Raw genomic sequence first — 26,023 nt, 5'->3', positions numbered from 1 at the left:
GTGGTGTCCCTTTTTGTTTCGCTTAGAAACTACTGAAAAACGTAAATATCAGGAGAAGTATGGAAGTAATGCTGCAGCATTTGGTTTTAAGGGGGAGAATAGCTTTTTGTCCATACAGTAATGTTTTGAGATGTAACAGATTTTTTTCGGAAGCGAAGAAAAATACAACTGTCCATTCAGTCATTGGACAGACACGTGTTCAAAATTATGCAATTTTTTCCCGCAACTTACGTCTGTTGTGTCCGCCACCGGAAAACATTAAAGACATAGTTACGCGATCTGAATCCACGAAATCCATGCACGATCCCCAAGGCATTCACGAAAGTTTCTCAGCGCTGCAAACGAAGAAATTGGTCCCGCGTAAGAAGCGAACAGCTGTCGAGGAAAAAGGTGTCAGCAAGCCAGGGGTAAAGTATAAATGTGGATAGTTCTTACGATTCCTGTTTGCATTGTTGTTACTGTGTCGTCTGCTTTGCCCCCATGTAGGCATTGTGATTGGCTTATGGTAGTGAACGATTTAGTGATATCTTGTTATAGGACAACTTTAATTGCACAGCAGTGAAAAAGATTAAAGCCCCCGTCTTCTGACAGAATAGTAGTGTATGTTCAGACGTAGGTAAAAATGAGATAATACAACTATACTAGACGGAACGGCGACAATATCGCTTGGCGTTAAGGGTGGAACTTCGATACCTAGCCGTCTTGGAAATTACCTTGAGTTGTGCCGAAACGTACCAGTCTATTTTGAATACTTCGGTCAAGATGATTTTGTACAATAAATGCTATGCGCACTCAACAATTGAAATGACGGATATACAGAAGCGTCAGATTCCACCCGTCATCTTTGACCCACTACGTCATCAATTGTCGAAAACGACAATTCTCTACATTTCCAATATGGCGCCTATGACGTCATTACATAAACGACAACGAACACGAAATACACATAAAACCAACACACACATCTCGCTCCAAAAATGTAATCAAACTAACGTGACCAGTGCGAGTAATTGGGGTTTTTTGGGTGGGGACAAAGTAAATATAACCTCCTGAGGCCCACGGTCTAGTATACTGGACTTCGCACAAAAGCAATGCTTGAGACCCGAAGTTTAGTATACTGCACCAGCCATTCAGAAAAAAGTAAAATTGTAAAACAAAAATCCTGTTTTAATATGTAGTTTAGACATATGTGGCGCCAAAAAGATTATATTCTAAATGAAATTATAGAAAAAAGCCCTTTGGGCCTCAGGATTTCACACACACACACACACCACGATCCCAAACCACACAAAACGATGACTTAAAAACACCACAAATTCCCAAGTTCCGTTACACTTACAATATCGATAGGAATCGGTCACTCCCCTTCACCAACTACTTCAAAAATTATAATCACACCGGAACTATCAATACCACAAAACCAACACCTAAAACAACAAATAGGTCAACAGCATCACACGATACTATAACAGCCACGACGACACATTGGAATCAGACACTTCCCTCGACATACATAGGTCTTCAGCGACTCCTGACACCAAAACACACAGCTATGACACATTGGAGTCGAACATTTCCCATGACTTATGCTGCTCAAATACAACTGATACCGAAAAAAATTGAAATTCCCCAAGATACATAAATCAACCACCAACACATACAATACATAACACTGACCCAACAACTCACAAAAACCCACCAAACATCATAACACACGAACAGTAGACCCAACAAAAAAGACTACTTACCATAAAAAAGGTCTGGCGCTACACACTAACCCCCAACTCTCATATTATGCTCATACACTGCATTTCACTATCTCTGTCACAAGCCCAAAAAGTTGCAGAAACTTAATGACACAACAGGTTGTCCCCCATTTCAGCTTGCAGACACACACTATTAAAATTAGAAGTCATATCTACACCTAACAAAAGAAGCCAGGAATTGAATTAACTACTTACAGTGCAACAAACAGCAAAATCAATAACATCAAACGGCACCGCAATAACATAAACACAATGGAAACTTAATTCTTATCTCACTGAAACTAATTTCTGTCCTTCCATAACAGTCACAACTGATAAATGCACACTTCAAACATCGACACCCAAATGAAACCAATACGCCACCAGAGGACACCACCAACCTCAACAAGACGAAATCTACAAACACAACACACTTATAAATTAAACTATGCGCCATCAGACATCACACAAGACAACACCTTTACGACATGGGTCAAAGCCGATGGGTAGGATCAGATGCCTCTTTATGCCCCATTGTTGGCTCTACTTTTCTTGTCCGCAGCTCAAGGTCGTGTTCTTGCTTCCATAGCATGTAGTCCTGGGTTCAATTACCGGCGGGGTCAGGGATTTTCACCTGCCTCGAGATGACTGGGTGTTTGTGTTGTCCTCATCATTTCATCATCATTCATGAAAGTGGCGAGATTGGACTGAGCAAACGTTGGGTATTTCTCTGGGTGCTGATAACCACGCAGTTGAGCACCCCATAAACCAATCATCATCATCATCTACTGTTCTTGCTACGCACTAAATTGCAGGGAATGTGGTTTTTCCGGTGTAAGTATAGCATCTTATGCTTTAGTTGCCATACTTAAAAGTAGGCCATATGTTAATAGTGATTGTGTTTTATGAAAGGCTCAGAGAATAGTTGCTGTGTGTTGCAAAGGTGCTGATAACAGTGAACCAAAAGCAATGAACATAGTCAGTTCTACATATAAGATTTAATTAAGCGTATTTCTGTTGTCATTGTGAAGATCGGGGTGTCACAGGTGAGAGCTTCATGAAGTCCTGCAACAAAAAACAACAGGTCGACAGAAGCGTCCGATCCCACGCGTAGGCTTTGACACGTGACATAAGGGTGTTGTCATGTGTGACATCATGATGGTGCAGAGTTTGGTTTGTGAGTGTGGCGTGTTTGTAGATGTCGTCGTGTTGTGGTTTGTTGTGTTCTCTGGTGGTATGTTCAGGGTTTTCATTTGTGTGGTGTAATGGGCTCAGTTTGCTTTTGCTCATTACCCAGAATTGTTAGTGTGTCGGCTGTGTTTGTAGTGGAGTTCGTTTCAGTGAGTTAACGATTTTGTGTGAAGGTTAATTTAGTGTTGTTCGCTGTACATTGTGTGGTAATTTTAGTGAAATTTATCGGTTGTTGTTTTTGTTCAGGAATGGATATGACAGATAAAATTAACAGTGCGCAGGTCAAGGGAAGTGATCGATCCCAATGTGTGGCTGTGTATGTTGATATTGGTATCGGGAGATGTTTTTGAACTATATAGGCCAAGGGAAGTGTTTGATCCTAATTTATGGGATCGGGAGCTGCTGTTGAGCTATATAGGTCAGGGGAAGTGTCCGGTTCAAGATGATATTGTGTTTAGTGGTATTTGGGGAGTTTTGTGATGTCTGGTTTTTTCGTCGTTTTGTATGGGGATGGGAGTCTAAATTTGTTTATATTTATATAATAGAGGGAAACATTCCATGTGGGAAAAATATATCTAAAAACAAAGATGATGTAATCTACCAAACGAAAACATTGGCATGTTGATAGACACGCAAACAAAAACAAACACAAACACACACACAAAAGTCAAGCTTTTGCAACCAACAGTTGCTTTATCAGGAATGAGGGAAGGAGAGGGAAAGACGAAAGGATGTGGTTTTTAAGGGAGATGGTAAGGAGTCATTCCAATCCCGGGAGCGGAAAGACTTTCTTTAGGGGGTATATGTGCAGATGGATATGTGTGTATGTGCAAGTGTATACCTGTCCTTTTTTCCCCCCTAAGGTAAGTCTTTCCACTCCCAGGTTTGGAATGACTCCTTACCCTCTCCCTTAAAACCCACATCCTTTCATCTTTCCCTCTCCTTCCCTCTTTCCCGATGAAGCAACCGTTGGTTGCGAAAGCTTGAATTTTGTGTGTGTGTTTGTGTGTCTGTCAACATGCCAACGCTTTCGTTTTGTAAGTTACATCATATTTGTTTATATTTAGTTTTGCCCCACCCAAAAACACCCCATTTCCTGCACTTGTCCCGTTAGTGTCACTAGGCTTTTTGTGGAAAGAGTGTGTGTGTTAGTTTTTCGGTGTATTTTTGTCCTGATAATGTGTACGTACCAACTTTATATGCACCATATTGGAATCATGGTTTATGGTCATTTCCGCCATATTTGTGACGTCATGGATAAAAGCAGATGGGCAGAATTGGACACTTCCGTATTTACAAAACACCTCAACTTCTAAAATGAGTTGAACAATATCCACCAATGAAAAAGAAAATTTTCGTTAATGCCTGTGACGAGTGTAGAAGTGCACAGACGAGTGACCACAAGATTACTACGGTATGCCGTAAATCGCCTATCTTGATTTTTCAAACCATGTTCCATGTTTCATTAAGTTCCACATGTCATTGTGACATTATCAGATGAAACCATCACTGTTTGTTGAGACTACCTGTCAATGTAATTAATGCCCTGGTAATAGTCATCATGATAGCAGAGTGAGATATGCTCCCAAAAGCAAACTTGCCATTTCAATATGTGATTGAGTCACATAACACATACTGTCATATCAATATAGAAAAACCACTATGCATGAAAAACTTTTAAAAACATAACCTATATCACAATTTGAACACTCAGACAATTAAACATGTCAACTGACTGGATATCGCTACATCCTGTAACGTAGGCCAAATAATATATGGTATGCAACATGATATGTGCACAAGCAGAAAGAGAATAGAACTGTACCAATAGTTGGCTTTTATCTGTATAGTTTTTGGAAAGTGGGTTGTTGTAGTAGAATGATCCATAAAAGTGACCATTAGTTTCATAAAACCTCAATTATTCTGGGAGAATATTGTAATTCCCACAGATAAGTGCCTTAGATAGGTCACAGACAATTCCAACCAATGCTATTTTGTTACTTATTTCTTGTAAAATTTGGTTAATAAATGTGTAAATGACATTCTCAGTCTGGCAATTCTTCTGACATCCAAACTGTTATTTGTATTGTATGGAATCGGGGCCCTAGAAACGACAGAGAGGCCGCGTCCCCGCTGGAGTCCTCAGTAGTTCACAACCTTTTAACAGTGTGCAGCGGTCCACTTGCCCCACACCAACCCAGGGTTATTGTGCGGTTCGACACCCACTGGAACCCCCCCGCCAGGGAACGTCTCACACCAGACGAGTTTAACCACAAAGTTTGCGTGGTAGAGTAATTATGGTGTATGCGTACATGGAGAAAGTGTTTGCGCAGCAATCACTGACATAGTGTAACTGAAGCAGAATAAGGGGAATCAGCCCACATGCTGAGGCAGATGGAAAAACGCCTTAAAAACTGTCCACAGACTGGCCGGCACACCGGACCTTGACACTAATCCGCTGGGCAGATTCGTGCTGGGGACCGGCACGCTTCTCGCCTGGAAAGCAGTGTGGTAGACTGAAATGGTAACCGAGTGGGCAAATTGTGATTTACTGAGGATGTTATTGTTGCTCAGATTGGCACTCTATTCTAGAATAAATCGCCTCAGAAATTTTGTATTTAATTATGTCAGTTGTGTTATGGAGCAGTAGTTATCTCTCCTGTCATCTTTCTTATAGAGATATTTTAACAAGGACATATTTCATTATCTCTGGGAAAATGCCTTGAGTTTGTGGCATTACATACATCAGAAAAGACAGCACTTATTATGTGGGGACAAATCTTTAGTACTCAGTTAGAAACACCACCAGATCCAGATAAGTTTTTATTTTTGATAGAATTCTGAACAGGCCTTGAAAACGCAGTTTTACTGACCAGCTGCCGTGTCATCCTCAGCGCTTAAGGCGCCACCAATGTGGATATGGAAAGGCATGTGGTCAACACGCCGCTCTCTCAGCCGTTGTCAGTTTTTGTATGTGATGCCACTATTTCTTGATCAAGTAGCTCCCTAATTTGCCTGACAAGAGCTGAGTGCACCCCACTTGCCAACAGCACTCAGCAGACCTGAACAGAGTGACCCATCCAAGTGCTAGCCAAGCCTGATAGTGCTTCACTTCAGTGATCTGGCGGGAACTGGTGGCATTACTGTGGCAGTGCCCTTAGCTTGAGAGAATGTGTAATTTTCTTATTTTCAGTAGGAGAAGGTGCTCAGACACTCGTGTGTCTTCCAACAGCCGTGTACTGCAAGTCTCTAGAAGAACGGAAGGTTCCAAATGATTGGAAAAGAGCACAGGTAGTCCCAGTCTTCAAGAAGGGTCGTCGAGCAGATGCGCAAAACTATAGACCTATATCTCTGACGTCAATCTGTTGTAGAATTTTAGAACATGTTTTTTGCTCGAGTATTATGTCATTTTTGGAAACCCAGAATCTACTCTGTAGGAGTCAACATGGATTCCGGAAACAGCGATCGTCTGAGACCCAACTCGCTTTATTTGTTCATGAGACCCAGAAAATATTAGATACAGGCTCTCTGGTAGATGTTACTTTTCTTGACTTCCGGAAGGCGTTCGATACAGTTCCGCACAGTCGCCTGATAAACAAAGTAAGAGCCTACGAAATATCAGACCAGCTGTGTGGCTGGATTGAAGAGTTTTTAGCAAACAGAACACAGCATGTTGTTATCAATGGAGAGATGTCGACAGACGTTAAAGTAACCTCTGGCGTGTCACAGGGGAGTGTTATGGGACCATTGCTTTTCACAATATATATAAATGACCTAGTAGATAGTGTCGGAAGTTCCATGCGGCTTTTCGCTGATGATGCTGTAGTATACAGAGAAGTTGCAGCATTAGAAAATTGTAGCGAAATGCAGGAAGATCTGCAGCGGATTGGCACTTGGTGCAGGGAGTGGCAACTGACCCTTAACATAGACAAATGTAATGTATTGCAAATACATAGAAAGAAGGATCCTTTATTGTATGATTATATGATAGGGGAACAAACACTGGTAGCAGTTACTTCTGTAAAATATCTGAGAGTATGCTTGTGGAACGATTTGAAGTGAAATGATCATATAAAATTAATTGTTGGTAAGGCGGGTACCAGGTTGAGATTCATTGGGAGAGTCCTTAGAAAATGTAGTCCATCAACAAATGAGGTGACTTACAAAACACTCGTTCGACCTATACTTGAGTATTGCTCATCAGTGTGGGATCCGTACCAGATCGGGTTGACGGAGGAGATAGAGAGGATCAAAAGAAGAGCGGCGTGTTTCGTCACAGGGTTGTTTGGTAACCGTGATAGCGTTACGGAGATGTTTAACAAACGCAAGTGGCAGACTCTGCAGAAGAGGCGCTCTGCATCGCGGTGTAGCTTGCTCGCCAGGTTTTGAGAGGGTGCGTTTCTGGATGAGGTATCGAATATATTGCTTCCCCCTACTTATACCTCCTGAGGAGATCACGGAGGCTTTCAGACAGTCGTTCTTCCCGCGAACCATACGCGACTGGAACAGGAAAGGGAGGTAATGACAGTGGAACGTAAAGTGCCCTCCGCCACACACCGTTGGGTGGCTTGTGGAGTATAAATGTAGATGTAGATGTGATTGAATTTTTGCATGAGTTGCTTTTTCAGTATACTGCTTTCTCTTGAACAGTGTGTGCTTGGATTTTCTGCTACATTTAAGAAATAGTTATTAAACATACCTGCTACCTGTGGCTGTGATTAATTATCACTCAATTTTTTTGATGTAAGGCTCTACTGTTCCTTCTTTCTTTCTCTTACATTACAATCTGTTTTGCGTAACACGTGAACTATAACACATCACATCAACATGTCTGCACAGGAGTGTTTAGTTATAAACAGATATTTATTCACAGTTCACATTTTCAGCTCCCAGGTATTCATTTTGTGGAATGAAAGTAACACACGCACTAATAAATTGTTTGATAGTAAAGTACTATAATGATACTTAACTAGAAATACAATATTTTTCAGTTTTGGAATGTTGTTGCATATGCTACAGCTGAGGAGTATGAGTTGGAGAAGCTCAGGGAGGGATTAATCCAGCAAGATCTCTATGAAGTGCGACCATTAGGGGATGGTACAGATACTAATCAGGCAGGTAATGTATTAGAATTAATAAGAAAAGTAGTTTTCTTTAATTACATGTGTAACTCACATTGTACAAGCAATGAAATACAGATGAAAAAGTCTGATTACTCTGTGATAACGAACATTAATCACTGACAGAAAGTCATGTAAATGCTAGCTTTGGAAAGGAGAAGCTGCTGCTTGTGACAGAGATGGGGGGAAATTGCAGAAAAGGTGAGTAACTCCCAAGCTAAAGAAGGAAAGCAGTGCAATTAATGATTTTCCTATTCGGCTTTCTCTTCATTGACCTGGAACATGGGTGACTTTCCAAATTAAACCCATTTGTTTCATATCAATGCATTTCTCCCTCTCTCTCTCTCTCTCTCTCTCTCTCTCTCTCTCTCTCTCTCTCTCTCTCTTTTGGAGGAACATCTAAGTCTGTGTTACTTATTCATTTTTACTGACTTATTTAACTAAGGAATGCTTAATCTAGGGTGGAACAATGACAATATTATTAAAAGGATGGATTGCTTCTCACTGTATAGTGGAGCTGTTGAGTCGCAGACAGGCACAACAAAAAGACTACTAATCATGTAAGATTTCGGCCAGAAGGCATTCTTCTGTAATAGGCAACATATGCCATTCACGCTAATTCAGCTCACACTACATGACCTCTGTCCCTGGCTGCCAAGGTGTGTATGTTGTCTTATTTCAAAAGAAAGCCTTGTGGCCGAAAACTCATTTGTTTAGTACTCCTTTTGTTGTGCCTTACTGCAACTCAACATCTCCGCTATATGGTGAGTAGCAATCTATCTCTTTTTTTAGTATCAGCTTATTTAACTCCTAATTAATGCTTGAATACCCAAGATATATATATTTTTATTCCCGAGCAATTAAAACTTTAGTTTGATGGGGGCTGTGGCCAAAAGTCTTTTAATTGTACCTGTCTGTGACTTAAGATGTCATCTTTATGATATTTTTATTGTTGTTATTTCTGAAGTCTAGAACAGGAGCAGCACTGGCTGCAAGAAGTGTGTGTGTGTGTGGGGGGGGGGATCAAAATTGTGACCATATATTCACTGCAGATTATTAGTGGCTACGTTGGGTTGTTGAAGGTAAGCATAAATTTCCACTGCCACTTTTTCCATATTTTTTCTTCTTTTTTTGGCATTAAAGTTATAGTTAGGTCCTGATCCCGACATTACCTGAGATCTAGTTTAGGTTGGAAGATGATAGTTTGGTTGTGATTTGGTGAAGCCTACAAATCTGATATTGATACAAAAAAGTTGGCTATGGTTGCGAGGAAAAGTTCTGCAACAGTTACTGAACAGTTAAAGCAGTCGGCAGTGTATCGTACGCACAAAATTATTTTTCTTGTAATGCCATAATTTTTTGCAAACTTGGAATTTTGTGAAATGCATAGCACCTTCTGTGGTTTTTTCATATAAGGGTTTGGTGCAACTATTTCGGCTCCTGTTACAAAACAAATGGGCCATAGGCTGATCCCTCATTTGGTAAACCTATGTACACCAGCTGTTGACATATAGCTTGTTACTGTTCATATTCCACAGTAAGTTTTGACAACATCACTACACAAACGATGTGATTAATGACGTTCCCTCTGTTATGGACTCTTATCAAGTTTTTCTAGTGATGACTCATAATTCTTAATTGTTCCAGCCACCCAGACTCCTGTCTTCTGCAGCAGAGAGAGAGAGAGAGAGAGAGAGTTAGTAATCTAGCTTGAAAAAGGGTTTATTCCAAAAGCTAGTAAATTTTCTTTCTAATTTGTGTGTGCCTGTCATTGACCCAGTGCTTCAGCTATTTTGGTGAATGATCTCTTTTACTCCTAATTTATTTACATTCTACCAGAATGTTCCTACTAATTTACATTGTATGATCAAGAGCTCATGTTATGTCCAATGACAATTCGACATTAAATCCTAGCCTACCTTTTTTAGGGTTCTGTACCTCAAAAGGTAAAAACAGAACCCTTATCGGTTCACTTTGTTGACCACCTGTTTGTCCATTTCTTAATACACCATTTTCTCAGGAGTGGGTAGAGATATCAAGTTGAAATGTATGTCAAATATAAAGGTCTAAAGTCCCTTTAAGCGTATAAGTCAACACAACCAAAAGATTGTGTCACTCATGTCACATATTTTGATACTTGCAAACTCTTTCACCAAAACCTATAGCTGAATTATTAATATACATAATTAAGTTTGTGTGGAACCCTCAGAGGGCGAGTACTTCTTGCACTTGTCTGGTTTTTTCATACAGATAACTATTTTGTAACTTGAGTATGAACAGTATGTGATAATAAACTATCCTGCAGCTTACTATCAGTGTGACCTACAAAAGCTATCATAGTGGCCATTTTTATAGCATTGTGGCAGGGAGCAGTATTCAGCAGAAGGCACTTGCATTCTTGAAAAGTGGACCTCGTATCACTATCTGGCCAACTTAATTTAGTTTTTTCAAGGTTTCTGTTAATCAATTAACATGAAATGTCAAGATGAGTTATTTGAAAGGGGCATGGCCAATCCACTTCCTCACTATCCAAATTTGTGGCTTAGTTTCTGTTAACCTGATCAGCAATAGGATGTTAAATGCTAATCTTCTGTCATAAAGCACTGAGCCTGCTTTAAGGTCTAACAATCTCAGATTGCTAATCTTCCAAATCACAAAACCTTATCCACTAAAATTTTAAACATTCTTAAAGACACATGTTCCTACTGAAATGTTGCCGTTGTCTGTCCTCAGAGCATCTGTGGCATCACAATGAGTCCAACTTGTGACTATGGCGAGAATCTGTGCGCTCTTGGTGTTGTGCTGCAAGACAGACAAATTGTTCTAGTACTATTGCCGGATTCCTCAATTTCACTGGCTCCAAAGAACTCAACAAGTTTATTTGACATTTGGATCTTTCAGCCAATCAGACTCAGGATTTTTGTTGGCCATTTCCTACTCCCATTAATAGCACTGTTTTGTGAAGTGCTGTGCTGCATTCAGACACACACACACACACACACACACACACACACACACACACACACACACGGGTTACACTGTTAATTTGGCCACTCTATCAGAGTGCACTATAAATTCACTCTCAGTAGTATTTCTGTTTTGATTGAATCTTTTGTATTGTCCCCACTTTCTTTTGTCTCTCACTCTTACAACATAAAAGTTGCCACCAACACTACCTTCTTTATTCAAATAATATTCATAAAGAGAATCATCAGATTAACAAATGAGAGAAATGCAGCCAATCGAGCACTAAAACTAGTTCATCAGGAATCTTGTGATAGCTGTATAAAAGCATAATAGAATGTTATACTCACAGGAGGCAAACAATATCTTGCAGAAGAAGAAACTATTCAGATAAATGACATCCAACATAAATGTTGAACTGCTAAACTATGGAAGCACTCTGCTACATAAGAGACTACTACATTTATTTAATATTTAATGTAGAAATAGAGCTATTACAAAAGCATTGTCACAAGCACAGTTTCAAAAAGAAGACTGGATAATTACAAGAACACTAGAGGAATTAGCTTACTGAACACCACATACAAGGTTTATGCGAGAATTGTAAACTAAAGGTTGAGAATTTATTAGGTGTAGAACAAATGAGATATCAAAATGACTGGTTGACAACAGATTAGCGAGTTATCAAAAACCAGAGAGAGTACATTAGGGAAACCCGTTTAAAGTAAATTGTATTCATTTTATTGAGGCATCTGATAATGTTGATATTATGAAAAGGATAGACTGCAACTCACCATATTGTGGAGGTGGTGAGTCACAGATGCACAACAAAAATACTACTAAGCTGTTAGTTTTTATCAAGTTAACTTCCATTAGTAATGTGGGTGCACTAAACAACTTTGATGTGACTTTCAAATGATAAAGCACAGCAGTCAGTCATCCTTTTGTTTCAGGCATTAATAGGAAAATCTAGGTTTTGGCAGTGCCTAGACATTGTCAATGCTAAAAGATGCAAGAAGTACATAGTCTGGCGATAGTATAAAAAGTTACAACTCGTGGCTTAATCTTAATGGCTTATACATTATATTACATTCCACCATTACATGGTATCAATGCATGTCCTAGCATGTCAGTCCCACATTGTTCGGGCTTCTGTCACCTTGGTAACGATGTTTTCTCCACAAAACCTACCTTTGTTATACAGTAGTCTCAAACGAACTGTGACATAAGCCTGAAGATCCGGGGACTGACATGCAAGGACGTGCATAGAGACCATGAAATAGTGGTATGTAATATAATGTTTAAGTCATATACATTATGCCTCAAGTTGTAACTTTTTCTACTATCACCTGACTATGTTCTTATTGTAATTTTTAGCTTTGATAATGGCTAGGCACTAGCCAAAAACTAGATTCGCTTGATAAAACCTGAAAGAAAAGGATGAGTGATTGCTGTGGTCTATGATTTGAAAGTTAGCCTGCTGAACTAGACAACGTACACACACACATTCACACAAACACAACTCATACTCACATGACCACTGTCTTTGGCTGCCGAGGCCAAACTGCGAGGAGCAGTGCATGATGGGAGAAACAGTCTGGGTGGTGTGGGTAAAGAGGAGGCTGAGGCACAGAGGACGAGGAATAGAAAAATAGGTATGGGGGACGGTAAAGTGCTGCTTATGGGAGCATACAGGGATGAGATGGGGAGATAGCAGGCTAGCGAAGTGCATTCAGGAAGTTGGATGGAGGACAGGGTGGGGTGGGGGTGGGGGGTGGCGGAAGGGGGCGGCTGTGTTGGTTTAATAGAAGGCTGTGTAGTGCTGCAGTGGGAACAGGGAAAGGGATAGGTGGGTGAAGGAAAGTGACTAACAAAGATAGAGGACTCTGGGTTACGGGATATTAGGATAAAGTGCACAATTTAGAAAAGATGGTGTTGGTAGCAAGGACCTAGATGGCACGGGCTGTGAAACAGTCATTGAAATGCAAAACATTGTGTTGGGCAGCCTGCTCAGCAGCTGGGTGGTAAAGTTGTTTCTTGAGATGCAAATAAACATATAATTATAGAGTAACATTTTTATCTGTTTGACTTGTACTCAGTCAAAGTCCCAAACAGTTCATAAACATAGATTTAGTAAGAAAAATAGACACAATTGCTGTAGCAATAACAAGAAAATATCATTTTCTCCTCTCTGTGACATCTTTTCATTGAAAGCCACCATCTTTGTCAAAACACTTTGCACACACATACTGAACATTTCCTGCACATGGACCACATGTGAATTTCTTGCAGTGCACACACAGATTTTTAATCGAACTTTTGCATTGTCTTACCTGGCAAGTCTTCTGTAATAGTATCTTACATATTTCAGTGGTCGCAATGAATTTACGAACAGGTCCTTTCCCTGATTGTATGCATACAGAGGAGAGTTGTTCTGCTAATTTGAAAAGAAATAACTTTTGCCCCCATTCTCTCTCTGTAAAGGATCCAGGCATTTATTCCAGCAAGGTCTAAGACACTGAAAAACACGTGCACAGGCCATGTGCAGCAGCCAAATTGACAGTGTACAGATGAGACATATGGTCCACAATATCAGCTCCAAATTTGATGGAATTATAGAAGCTCACAGTTTCAGGGTGTTTCTTCTGTGTTTGTTTGTCCACTGCAACTGACTAGATACTTTATACTCAATAGAAGAACATTTTTCTTGGTGTTCCCTGATAGGAAGTAATTCTTGTGTGACCAGATTTGTATGAAATAGTTTCTTACAGAGATGTGGCAGTAGACTTCGCTAATGGAGGAACTTCTCTTTGGGTTTTCTTTGGTGTACCCATCACGGCCGTGTTCTCCCACTTCAGCTGCTCTTCAAAGCTGTAAAGAAATTGTCACATATTACATTTCTTCTTTTCAAACTGTAAGGTTGCATGAAACATGTAATAACATGCTCTGCAACAGGTATGTTAGTGGGTCTTTCATTTTGTTTATCCAAGTAAGGAAATCCATTGACAATATATTCGCTACTGGCATCTGCTGTGGGCCAAAACTTCAAACCAAATTTTTCTGGTTTATTACTCATGTATTGTATATTCCAGCACCAAGCTTTGCCTGGATAGAGCTGCTCATCTGCAATTATAAATGCACCTGGTTTATAGTTCTGGATTCAGTTAGCTACTAATGAATCCCAGATTGGAGTAACTGCTGCAAATTCATCGGCACAAATGTGCTTGTCATCTAATCTTGAAAATCTCATGACTTCTATGAACTTATTTCTTCCCATAGTGTGAGAAAAAAATGCCCCCACACATGAGATCACAGAAGTTTCAGGGGGAAATTCTTTCCTCCATACAATTAATGTGCATACATTATAGCTATGGCAGCTTCTAATTGGACAATATCAAGTACCCATGTGTCATCGTGGACTCTAATTTTTGTGAAGTTTTTTATGTTCTGAAGAATATTATTGCATATCAACATTTGCCATGCACTCAAGTAACTGCATTACACAGTGGCCCAGAAGTTTGTACGTGTTGTGATGTCCTGATCTTCCAGGTTCATGACCTGGTGTAGTTAGAGTCGACACTGTTATGTCAACTGCAGTCACTGCACTTCCAACTTTTGGATGCTGGGATGGATGTGATTTTTTTATGTTTTTTCCTCGGCTACGAGTAGGAATGTGTAGTGCCACTGGAATCGAACATGTAAGCACTGGGTTATTCGCTTGTTGTTGTATGGGTTCTGAATATTCATCTTCTGACTACGGTAATCCACATTGTTCTGTTTCGTGCAGCTGATATTCCATGTCATCTTTATAATCTTTATCATCCAACTCATCATGTTCAAAAGTATCTTCTCCTTCAGAATCTTTTCCTGGTATAGTGTTCACGTAATTCATTTATTCTAGATCCAGACACTGGTATGCCATGATGATGAGGAGGAACTCTAAACTTCTGCAAAACACAACAGCATATTGACAGAGAACAGCAACTAAAGTATGTCCAATCTTCCACTAAATCAAGTGAAATGTAAAGAGAGCAAGCGAAGAGCTTAACAGATTGGAAAAATCCATTGTTGCACCTTTACAGACATGAAATGTAAAAAATATCTTACTAGTCAGAACGACTGGCTGCTGTCCTTTAAGGTAAAAATGTTTATTATTTGTTCAGTTTTTGTAATAGATGTTTGTCTTTCACAGAAATTATAAAACATCAAGGTACATTAAAAGATGAAAAATAAGGCTCCTAATTGAAATGTACACACAATTTATTAAATGTTAGACAATGCTCACCTATCATGTCATCCGGTACTGTTCTTCTAGTGTTAATCTGGTCATTAGTAAAGAACAAAAGAAACCTGTTATAACTTAAGACCTGACAAATACCAGTAAACCCATCCCCCCCCCCCCCCCCCCCCTCCCACCACCACCACCAATTGAACCATGAACCATGGCTCTTGCTGTTGGTGGGGAGGCTTGCATGCCTCAGCGATACAGATAGCCATACTGTAGGTGAACACAACGTAGGGGTATCTGCTGAGAGGCCAGAAAAGTGTGTGACTCCTGAAGAGGGGCAACAACCTTTTCTGTTGTTGCAGGGGCCACAGTCAGAATGATTGACTGATGTGGCCAGGTGTTGACAGGTGTGAAAAGCACCGAACTATCAGTTTAATAAATCACAGCTTCAAAATACTAATGCAAATAATTTACAGAAGAATGGAAAAACTGGTAGAAGTCGACCTCAGGGAAGATAAATTTGGATTTCATAGAAATGTTGGAAACACCCGAGGCAATAATGACCCTATGACTTATCTTAGAAGATAGATTAAGGAAAGACAAACCTACGTTTATAGCATTTGTGTACTTAGAGAAAGCTTTTAACAACTGGAATACTCTCTTTCAGATTCTGAAGGTGACAGGGGTCAAATGCAGGTAGTGAAAGACTATTTACAATTTGTACAGAAACCAGATGGCAGTTACATGAGTCCAGGGTTGTGAAAGGGAAGCAGTGGTTGGGAAGGGAGTAAGACAGGGTTGCAGCCTATATCCGATGTTATTCAGTCTGTATATTGACGAAGCAGTAAAGGAAACAAAAGAAAAATTTCGAGTAGGAATTAAAATCCACAGTGAAGAAATAAAAGATTGAGTTTTGCAGATGACACTGTAATTCCGTCAGAAATAGCAAAGGACTGGGAAGAACAGTTGAACAGAATGGGCAATGTCTTGAAAGGAGTATATAAGATGAACATAAACAAAAGTATGGAATGTAGTCGAATTAAATCAGGTGATGGTGAAGGAATTAGACTAGAAAACGAGACATTTAAAGTAGAAGATGATATTTGCTATTTGGTGAGCAAAATAACTGATGGTGGTTGAAGTAGAGAGGATATAAAATGAAGACTGGTTATGGAAAGGAAAGTGTTTCTGAAGAAGAGAAATTTGTTAACATTGAGTGTAGATTTAAGTGTCAGGAAGTCTTTTCTGAAAGTATTTGTATGGAGTGTAGCCATGTATGGAAGTGAAATATGGACACTGAATGGTTTAGATAAGAAGAGAATAGAATCTTTTGGAATGTGGTGCTTAGAATAATGCTGAAGATTAGATGGATAGATCTCGTAGCTAATGAGGAGGTACTGAAAAGGACTGGGGAAAAGAGGAAATTGTGGCACAACTTGACTAGAAGATGTGATTGGTTGGTAGGACACATTCTGAGGCATCAAGGGATCACTAATTTAGTAGTGGAGGGAAGCGTGGAGGGTAAAAATCATATAGGGAGACCTAAGGATGAATACAATAAGGAGATTCAGAAAGATGTGGGTTGCAGTAGTTACTTGGGGATGATGAAGGCTTGCACAGGATAAAGTTGCATGGAGAGATGCATCAAACCAGTCTCAGGACTGAAGACCACAACAACAACCAGTTATTCTGAATTAAAATACCGATATTGGCTTTAACTGGCAGTTTTCTCTCACCCGTATTTTGAACTTGTGATTTCTATGCATGTGTCTGCTATAGTAGCTTTGCACTGTGCTAACAATATTTTTTTTTGTACCCCCTGCCTACCATTGGAGATTCTGGATCTATGAATAGGATAGTAGATTCTTGTTTAGTGGAACGAGAATCTCTGATTTCACTGATTCATCTCAGGTGAAAACTGGGTTGTTTCCATCATAAAGTGCACAATTTATTCCTATCTACCCAATTCTAAGTAGTGTCTTATATCTGACAATTGTTATAATGCTGATACATAAAACTTTAATTCTTATATTCTTGTTGCTCAACTAGTGAGCTATTGAGAGTCCCTTTGCTTTCCTCATTATGCTTCCTCATTGTACTTTTTTGTACCTCGACAAACCTTTGGTGCTTTGTTTTTGATTATAGGCATTCCACGTTTCATTATTAATTTAATAATATCGTATTGATGTTCCTTTACTCATGATGCATGTGATTACAGAGATTGCGTGTCCATACAGTTCACTGGTCCGATTATGGAGGCCGCCTCAGTCGGACTCATGGCATGCTCTGGTGAGCCATAAAAGGAACAGTATTATTTAAGTAATTGCGAACAAGTACTCAGCCCATTCATTGTGTTCAGTGCTATACACAATCTGTACTTCATTGTATCTTACGTTGACTCTATAAAGCAATATGTTCCAAAAATCATGTTTGTTCTTGCCATAAAAAACTTGGCAATGAGTGAGAGTAACATTTTCTCTGCCTGTTAGTGTCAGTTCTAAATCAACCACCAAGCATCTTGCTGGAATACATACTCCAATGTATAATTGCCCAGCAGAAGCTTTTGCATAACAACAGCAGGCTCTCACCACCGCTTTGTCATGTGGCATCTGCGTGTTTGTGGCAGGTTACTCTTCCATCAGTGCAAATGTCGCCCTTTCCAGCATGTGATGAATCAGCTGAAGATTGCTATATTGGGGACTCCAGTGAGACACAGTTACGCCAAAATTTTCAGGTTTTTCATGTGGGCGCTACAAACCTGTGTAGGACTTTCTTTCTTTCCTGACTTTGCATCAGTTGTTGTGGCAGCTTGTGCCTTTTGCATGATCTAGCCAGCTTTTGATGAAATGTGCAAGGTTCTTTCAACCTGTTATTGTGACAGAACACATGCCATTGCAATGCTTGTAGAATTTTACCATTGATATTATAAAGCCTGTGCTGCAGAATTACATAAGTTGAGCCGTCCTTATAAATTTGCCACTAGTACCCATCTCAAATCCTACACTGATCCCATGGTCCGTGATGCTGTTATTTATTTGGTCCCAGATAGGGAAGTCCACAAAAAAGCACTTCATTGCAAGAGTCCGACACTTACAGATGTGCTCAATATGGCACAGTTCTTTCAAGTGTCACGAGACGCAGGCAATCAGATTGCTGCATGCTGGGAGGCATCGGGAGTTGCTCAGTCAACCCCTGTCAGGAATGTTGCAAGTGTTCAGGATGACGGGAAAGCCTTTGTAGCAACCTTTGACTCAACGTCTTGTAGGACGTGTCGGCTACTCACAGCAGCAACAGGCTGTGTCACAACACTGACCACGTGCACCCTTCCATCTTGCCTGTACTGCTTCCTCCAGCACAAGCATGCTACGCGTTCTTAAGCGTTGGGCCCTTTGCAACAAGTGTGAAAAGAAAGGCAGCATTGCAGATGTACGTAACTCCTCTTCAAATGTGACACACAGTAGTACCAATGGACATAAAGTCTATCTCTACTATGCCCATCTCCCCAAACAAATTCCTTATGATTTACGTGTGTTTCGTAAACTGTTGAAAATACAGATGGACACAGGAGCTTGTACTCTTACCCTCCTACATATCAACATTAACTTTTTCTGTCTCTTCAAAAGCTTCGAGAACTGTAGGGTATAAAAGAGAGAAACTTTTTACTTATCTTCATTTTCTCTTGTTGTTTGCTGCAGTTCTCTCATCTAGGGGTACATTCTTGAGGCTGAAATTTGGATTTTGTAGGTTCCTCTTGATCTGAACAATGTTTGAAGATTTGCCTGTTTTAACCTTAATTTTATTTTTTGTCACATTTTTCAATATCATACCAACTTTACAGTTTCCACTTCAGAACACAAATTCACATTGTTGTTGACACAATTATGTCTGCTTCCATCAGAGGTATTCCCACTACTCCCTTAAATTCTGTGGTACTCACAATATTCCAAAGAGTTCACAAAACAAAAGAGTTTACAAACTTTCTTAACAAAAGAAGAATCATTGCCAAGATATAACATTATCTTGTAAACGAATCCAAAAATGAATTTAATAATCAGCATTTGATTGTGCAGTTAATAATATGAATTTTAAGTATGCCAGATGTTTCATAATTTCAAATATTTCTAAAAGAAGAGTAATTTTAACTGTACATACAGAGTACTAATAAATAAATTTATTTTTATATATTTTAGCCCAAAACATTGTATACAAAATCTTATTCAGTTCATTCAGTTAAACAGCTGATATAATGTTCACCTATACAAGAATCAATAGTAAACATGGATCAGTTATTTCTATAAAAAATAAAAAAAAACTGGCTATGTTAGAGGAGGGTGCCCTGTTACAAGCTCCAGTGACTTTAGTAAACACACAAATGTATGTGGACTTGGGCTTCACCTCCCCTCACACAGGTTTCATGGAAGTTGGTTAGCTACAGTGAAAAGCAGATTCCAATCCTAGTTCAGTTCTTTGCTCCTGTATTTTTTGCCCTCCAACCTTCCTTGGTATGTATCATTCCCATACCTCATACCTGTTGGGGTTAGATGCATTTAACACTTCCAGTTTCTCCATTGCAGATGAAGTAAATTTAATGTCAAATCAAGTTACATATCAGCAACTGGAGTCACTCTGCTCTGAATTTTTGTAGCTGTTTTCCCCTGGGCTTGGTTGTGCTACCAGTTTTCAGACCCCCATTACTATGAAAGTGTCCACTGGCTCGCATTTTCTTTTTTTCCGGACGCACCTGGTGCCTGTCATATTGCATGACTATGTGAACGCCACATTAGACCATTTAAAGTCACTCGATGTCATGTGGCCTATTTTTTCTGGTGAATTGGCTACTCCACTGGTCATCATTAAGAAGCCAATGCATAAGCTTCGCATCTGCGGTGACTTCAGTATCACAATTACTGCACAGTGTGTGATAGAACCCTTGCCCTGCCCTGATGAGTTGCTTGCAGAATTATCAGGCAGCCACTACGTTTTGAAGATTGACTTGTTGGGAGAGTACCTCCAGCTCCCCTTGTATGAGGCTACTAGGTGTCTTCTTGTTGTCAATACACCTTTCGGCTTATACCGATATTAACGCTTGCCTTTTGGCATCACTAGTGTGTCCAAAATTTTTCGGCATTTTTTACACAACTGGCAGCCTCTGTGTCCCGCTGCATCAATTGGCTCGATGATATTGTTTCAGGTTTTTCCAATGAAGAGCACATCTCTGATCATTGTTTTCTGTTTTGCACTCTGCATGTCTCAAGTGCAATCTTGCCAAATCTCAATTTTTTCAGCTTTTGGTTGAGTACCTGAGTTTTGAGGTTTTCCTCACAGGTCAAGCCGTTGCGTCACAATGTTGACACAGTTGCGGCTTGGCCACGGCTGACCTTCATTAAGAAACTGCAGGTGTTTCTATGTAATTTTGTGTACTACTATAAGGTTTTACCACACAAATCCACAGTTGCTCAGCCCTTGCATGCACCTATGCATAAAAATGGAGCTTTTTTTCTGGTCCCCAGCTTGTGACCAAGGGTTCCCTTTGCTTAAATTGAAGCTTCAATCTGCCCCATGTCTGGCCACTTTTCAGCTAAGTCAACATCTCATGTTGGCTACAAATGCCTCTCAGCACAGCCTTGGTGTGGTACTGGTGCACAAATACGTGGATGGCTCTGAACAACCCATTGCTTACGCCTCTAAGACTAAACTCCCACTCAGCAGCAGCAGCAGCAGTCTCAAATTGAAAAGGAGGCTTTAGCGAATGTGTTCACTCTCAAGAAATATCACTTCTTATTGTGTGGTTCTAAGTTCCATTTAATCATGAATCACAGCTGTTGGTTGCTCTTTTCAATCCTTCAACTTCTGTGGTGGACGAGGCAGCCTGTTGTTTGCAGCAGTGGATTCTCTTCCTGTCCCATTATCATATCCGTTGCTAGCCTTATATCACCTTCTGATCGGGCCAGACCTGGTGATCGATCAGGCTTTGTTTCTGTTTAGATATTGAGAACCAGAGCACAGTTGATTTTTTTCCCATTACTAGTGTCAGGATATCACTGCCCATTGCCACAGATTCAGCAATTAGTCGAGTCCTCTCTTTTGTGCAGTGCGGTTGGCCATAAAACCCCATGGGCCGTGCCTCAGATCAGAGGCATAATTACTTCTTCCTCCAGCACCACCTTTTTGTGTTTGACAGTTTTCTTTTGTTAGCTGCGGATGACACTGCTCCCTGAGTTGTGATTCCTCCTTGCTTATGCCGTAATGTGCTGCGGCTTCTGCATGTTGGTCATTGGGGGACCTCTCACACCAAAGCTTTGGCCTGCCGGCGTGTGTATTGGCCAGGCATAGATGGGCGGATTGAGTGGCTTATTGCCACTTGCACTCATTGTGTTACCAACAGCCAGCTCTGTGTGCATCTTTCTCCCTGGCTGGTGCTACAGCACCCATGGGAGTGTCTGCAAGTCGATTTTGTGGGGTCTTTCTAAATCAGTTTTGGCTCATTGTAATGGATGCCTTTTCCTAGTTTTCTGAAATAGTGTGTTCTCTGTCCACATCTGCTGTGGCCACTGTTTCAGCCCTGTCTAAGAATTTTGCAGTTGAGGGAATTCCATATACTGTGGTTATCAATACCAACCCCCAGTATGGGCTCGTTATTTCGGCCACTGCCCAAACTGGGTTCCTGCCGTCATGAAGATTTGTGGGGGCAGGTGCCTGTGTGTATTCTGCACTCCTGATATCCCGTCACTTCAAACAGCTGCCAGCTGCAGTCACGTACAGTGGGGTCTGTTCTGGAGGACCCACTGCCACCCCCGCCACCACCAGTGCCTGTTCCTGTGTCACCAATGGTCTGGTTCACACCAGAGTGTGGGTCGCTGCCTGGTGTCTTGCTCTCTGTGGTCTCTGCTTGTGTCCCCAGTTCTTGACTGCAGTCGTTAATGCAGGCTCCACTTCACCTGAAGCTGCAGCCGCTGCCACCTCCTTTCGTGGGTTCTCTGTGGCCGCCATCTCCGGCGCCCCCACTGACACATATAGCGCCGCTCGCTGAGCACAATGATGGTATTGCTAACAAGATGCTGTACCCAGGCCTGCCCTATGGTCTTTCACGAGAGTGGAGGGGGGGGGGGGGGGGAGGGGAGGGTGGTGCCGAGCCACCCCCTCATCACTTTCGCCCCTACTTGCCGATGCCTGCCCACCACATGCTGCAGTAGCCGCCTTTGTCAGGCGATGAATTGGATATCAGTACTGTCTTTGGTGTTTTCGGTGACTAGTAATCTCAGTGCCTTGTGAGATGAATGATTTTCCTTTTTTTTCTGAAAATACCAGTGCTTTTACTCAGTACCCTCAATTTTTTTGGTACCCTGCATTTTACTGTGCCTGATGTTTTTATATGTGTATGTATGTATGTATGTATTTATGTATGTATGTATGTGGTTTTCCCACCCCCTAGAAGGGAGGAATGATGTACCTGCACTGGTGACATGCGCAATTTCAGAGACCACGCATCCGTACAGTTCACAGGCCTACTTAAAGAGGCCACCTGGGTTGACCCCCTGCCGTGCTCTGGTGAGGCACCATGGAATCAGTGTTATTCAAGTGATTGCCACTCAGTGCTTGGCCTATTTAGTAACCCATATTACTGTTTTCCATTCAATTTGTTCAGTTCTATGTGCAACCTGTACTTCACTGTATCTTACTTTGGCTCCAGAAAGTACTATGTTCCATAAGTTGTGTTTGTTCTTGCTAAAAAAAACCATGTTTAAATTATTTACTCATATTCTTACTTTTACAAGCTGCAGATCACTTAGAGAAATTGTAAAGTGAAAAGAAAAGTAGAATTCACCTGTAATCATTAATATTCATGTTGTTACAGAACCTGATGTACTCCAAGTTACTGCTCGATACACAGTTGGCAGCGAACCGAGAGATATATTTTTCTTTCGTGAAGGCACAACTGTATTCTGGAATGTTTCAGAATTAGAGTGCACAAATGTTTTGTCATTTGTGAAGCCATATGAAGAGAACAGTTATGATGAAAGATTAGTTAATCAGGAAAGTGAACTGATGGAATACACTTACATTGATGTAGGGTATGTAGTCTGTCATAATACTAAATTATAGTTGCAAGAATAATAGGAATGTTGCTCTAGCCCTAGTGTCTTCATCGTCGTACATGCAGTATCATGTAAACACCTAATTTTGTATTTTACACATGTGTAGCAAGTAATATAGAGATGGGGATGCAGGTGACAAAAACTGATGTCACCTTCATTAGAGTAATTAAAGAGAAAGTAAATATTTTAAATTACACATGTTTATCATCACTGCAATGACATGTTTAATTATGTAATTGAAAATTGAGGATGAACTAAGGCATCACCCCTTCGAAAGACATATGATATTCTGCCTTAAGTAACAATAATTTCTACCATGTACAAGGACTTTCCAGAAAGTAACAGATGTTTTAAAATAAAAATAAAAAAATAATGTGGAAAAATCAAATTTTATTATATAGATATTAAATGTTCCCTTAAACTGTTTTTCTACATAATCACCATTCAAATTGAGGCACTTATAATACCATGGCACAGTTTCTCAGTACAGTCTCTGTATATATCTGCCGCCTGTGATTGCAACCACTGGTTTATACCAGCATACAGTTGGCCGTCAGTATCAAAGCATCTCTGGCACCAAATCCAGATTGTATGGTGGATGAGAAAACACCTCTCACCCAAAACCCCGTTGGAGCTCTTGAGTACAATTGGCCATGTGTGGTAGTGTGTTGTCGTGAAAAAACCAAACTTGCAATAAGTGTTCACAGATGCTTGTTTTGCATCACTCATCTTAGCTTTGTCAGTGTTTGACAATAGTTCTCTGATTTAGTTGTTGTGCCATGCTCAAAGAAATCAACAAGAATCTTCAACTTAGAGTCACCAAGTCCCAAAACATAGCAGTCATGATCTTTCTTGCTGGCAGGGTTTGCAAACACTTGGTGTCTTGGGAGAATTTGTGTGTCCCCAGTTCATTTACTATCTTTTTGTTTCACAGTTGACATGCTACACCCAAGTCTCGTTCCCAGTTACTATACAATCAATAACTTTGTCACCATGTTTCTTGTAATCTTCGAGGAAGGTCAGTACTGCTGCCAGTCTGCTTTTTTTTATGATTTTTGGAAATCCACCTAACAGAAAATGTGTGGTAACCAAACTTCTCCACCACAGTTTCATGTATCAAATTTTACAAACTTTGGGAAAATATTTTGAAAGTTACATAATTGTCTTGTAGAAGAAGGTGTAATTAGATGAATGATGAACACTGACTTCACTTAATGGAGGTTTATTCAGCACTTGCACATACAAGCATACGGAGCGAACTGCTTCCAGCCAGAACACATACAGTATATATACAGCTACAGAACATTCCAGTACAATGATTCTTGACAGTGTGGATACTTCTAGAATGTACTCGAAGCAAATGTAGAAATTAAAATTGTACTGTCCAGTTGAGTTTTGAAGTCACGACCCTTCATGCAACAGTTTATTATCATAGCCACTACACCACGATGCTACTCAGATTCTTCTGCTACATTGCTTCCTCCTTAAGAGAACAGCATCTCAGTGTTACGTCCTCCTAGTCTGGAAACGAGTCATTGGTCCTGCATACTCCGACTCCCGGTGACTGATACTCGCCCTGGCAGTGATTTTCTTAGAACTTCTTTTGCCGCTACACTCTTCGTTACCTTTCTGCTTGTTGCCTGTCGTTGGAGCTTCGAATTTACCCTGGGTTGCAGGATCCTTACAGGGCTTCATTCGTAGGACGTGGACTGTATCTCTGACCTTTCGTCGTCTTGTCGGGGTTGAAATCTTCAACTTCGTAAGTAACATCAGACAGCTGTCTTACAACTTTATAAGATCCAAAGTAGTGGCTGAGGAACTTCTCAGAGAGACCAACCTTCTGAACAGGAGTGAAGATCCAGACACGGTCACCAGGCTGGTAGACAACAGGGCGGTGGCTCGTGTCATACCTTCGGCGATCGTTTTCTTGAGCCTGCAGCATGCAGAGTCAAGCTAAGTGCCGAGTTTCCTCAGCTCTGGTTAACACCTCCCTGATTTAGTCGTCGGCCACATCATCAGGATGTAACAGAAACACAGTGTCCATTGCCGTATTTGCCTCACACCCATGCAACAGGAAAAATGGCGTAAATCCTGTGGTGTCTTGTTTGGCGGTGTTGTAGGCAAATGTCACGAAAGGTAGCATCTCATCGCTGTTGCTCTGCTCAACATTGACGAACATTGGTAGCATGTCAGCCAAGGTCTTATTAAGGCGTTCAGTAAGCCTGTTAGTTTGTGGATAGTAGGCAGTTGTCATGTGATGAGTAATGTTGCACCGATGGTTTATCTCTGTCACAAGGTTCAATTAAAAAACTTTCCCTCAATCTGTAATTAATGACTTTGGGGCACTGTGTTTTAATACAATGTCTTCCACGATGAATCTGGCTACCTCGAATGCTTCAGCTGTCTTCATGGCTTTTGTAATGGCATAGAGTGTCAGATAATCATTGCAAACAATAATCCATCTATTGCCACTAGCAGACATTGGAAATCGTCTGAGCAGGTCAATCCCAACACACTGGAAAGACGTTTTGGCTGGTGGAATTGATATGAGTCGGCCAGGTGGTTTCTGAGGAACTGCCTTTCTCCCCTGGCACTCTCGACAGCGCGACACATGGTGACGGGCACTCCTAAATAAACCTGGCCAGAGGAATCTCTTGTGGATTCTGTCATATGTATTAA

At 40.6% G+C, this 26,023-nt stretch overlaps 1 protein-coding gene across 1 annotated transcript in view; it reads left to right on the top strand.

The window, feature by feature from the left end:
- LOC126285314 (required for meiotic nuclear division protein 1 homolog) overlaps positions 1 to 26,023 on the top strand; it is a 100,962-nt gene that overhangs the window by 123 nt on the left and 74,816 nt on the right. Inside the window, exons 2-3 of the mRNA XM_049984614.1 lie at positions 7,956 to 8,054; positions 23,104 to 23,320. Coding sequence (XP_049840571.1) covers positions 7,956 to 8,054; positions 23,104 to 23,320 — 316 coding nt within the window. The remainder of the gene's footprint in view (positions 1 to 7,955; positions 8,055 to 23,103; positions 23,321 to 26,023) is intronic.

This window comes from Schistocerca gregaria, chromosome 8 (genome assembly GCF_023897955.1).
Source record: "Schistocerca gregaria isolate iqSchGreg1 chromosome 8, iqSchGreg1.2, whole genome shotgun sequence".
NCBI lineage: Eukaryota > Metazoa > Arthropoda > Insecta > Orthoptera > Acrididae > Schistocerca > Schistocerca gregaria.
This window is presented reverse-complemented; position numbering and strand designations above follow the sequence as displayed.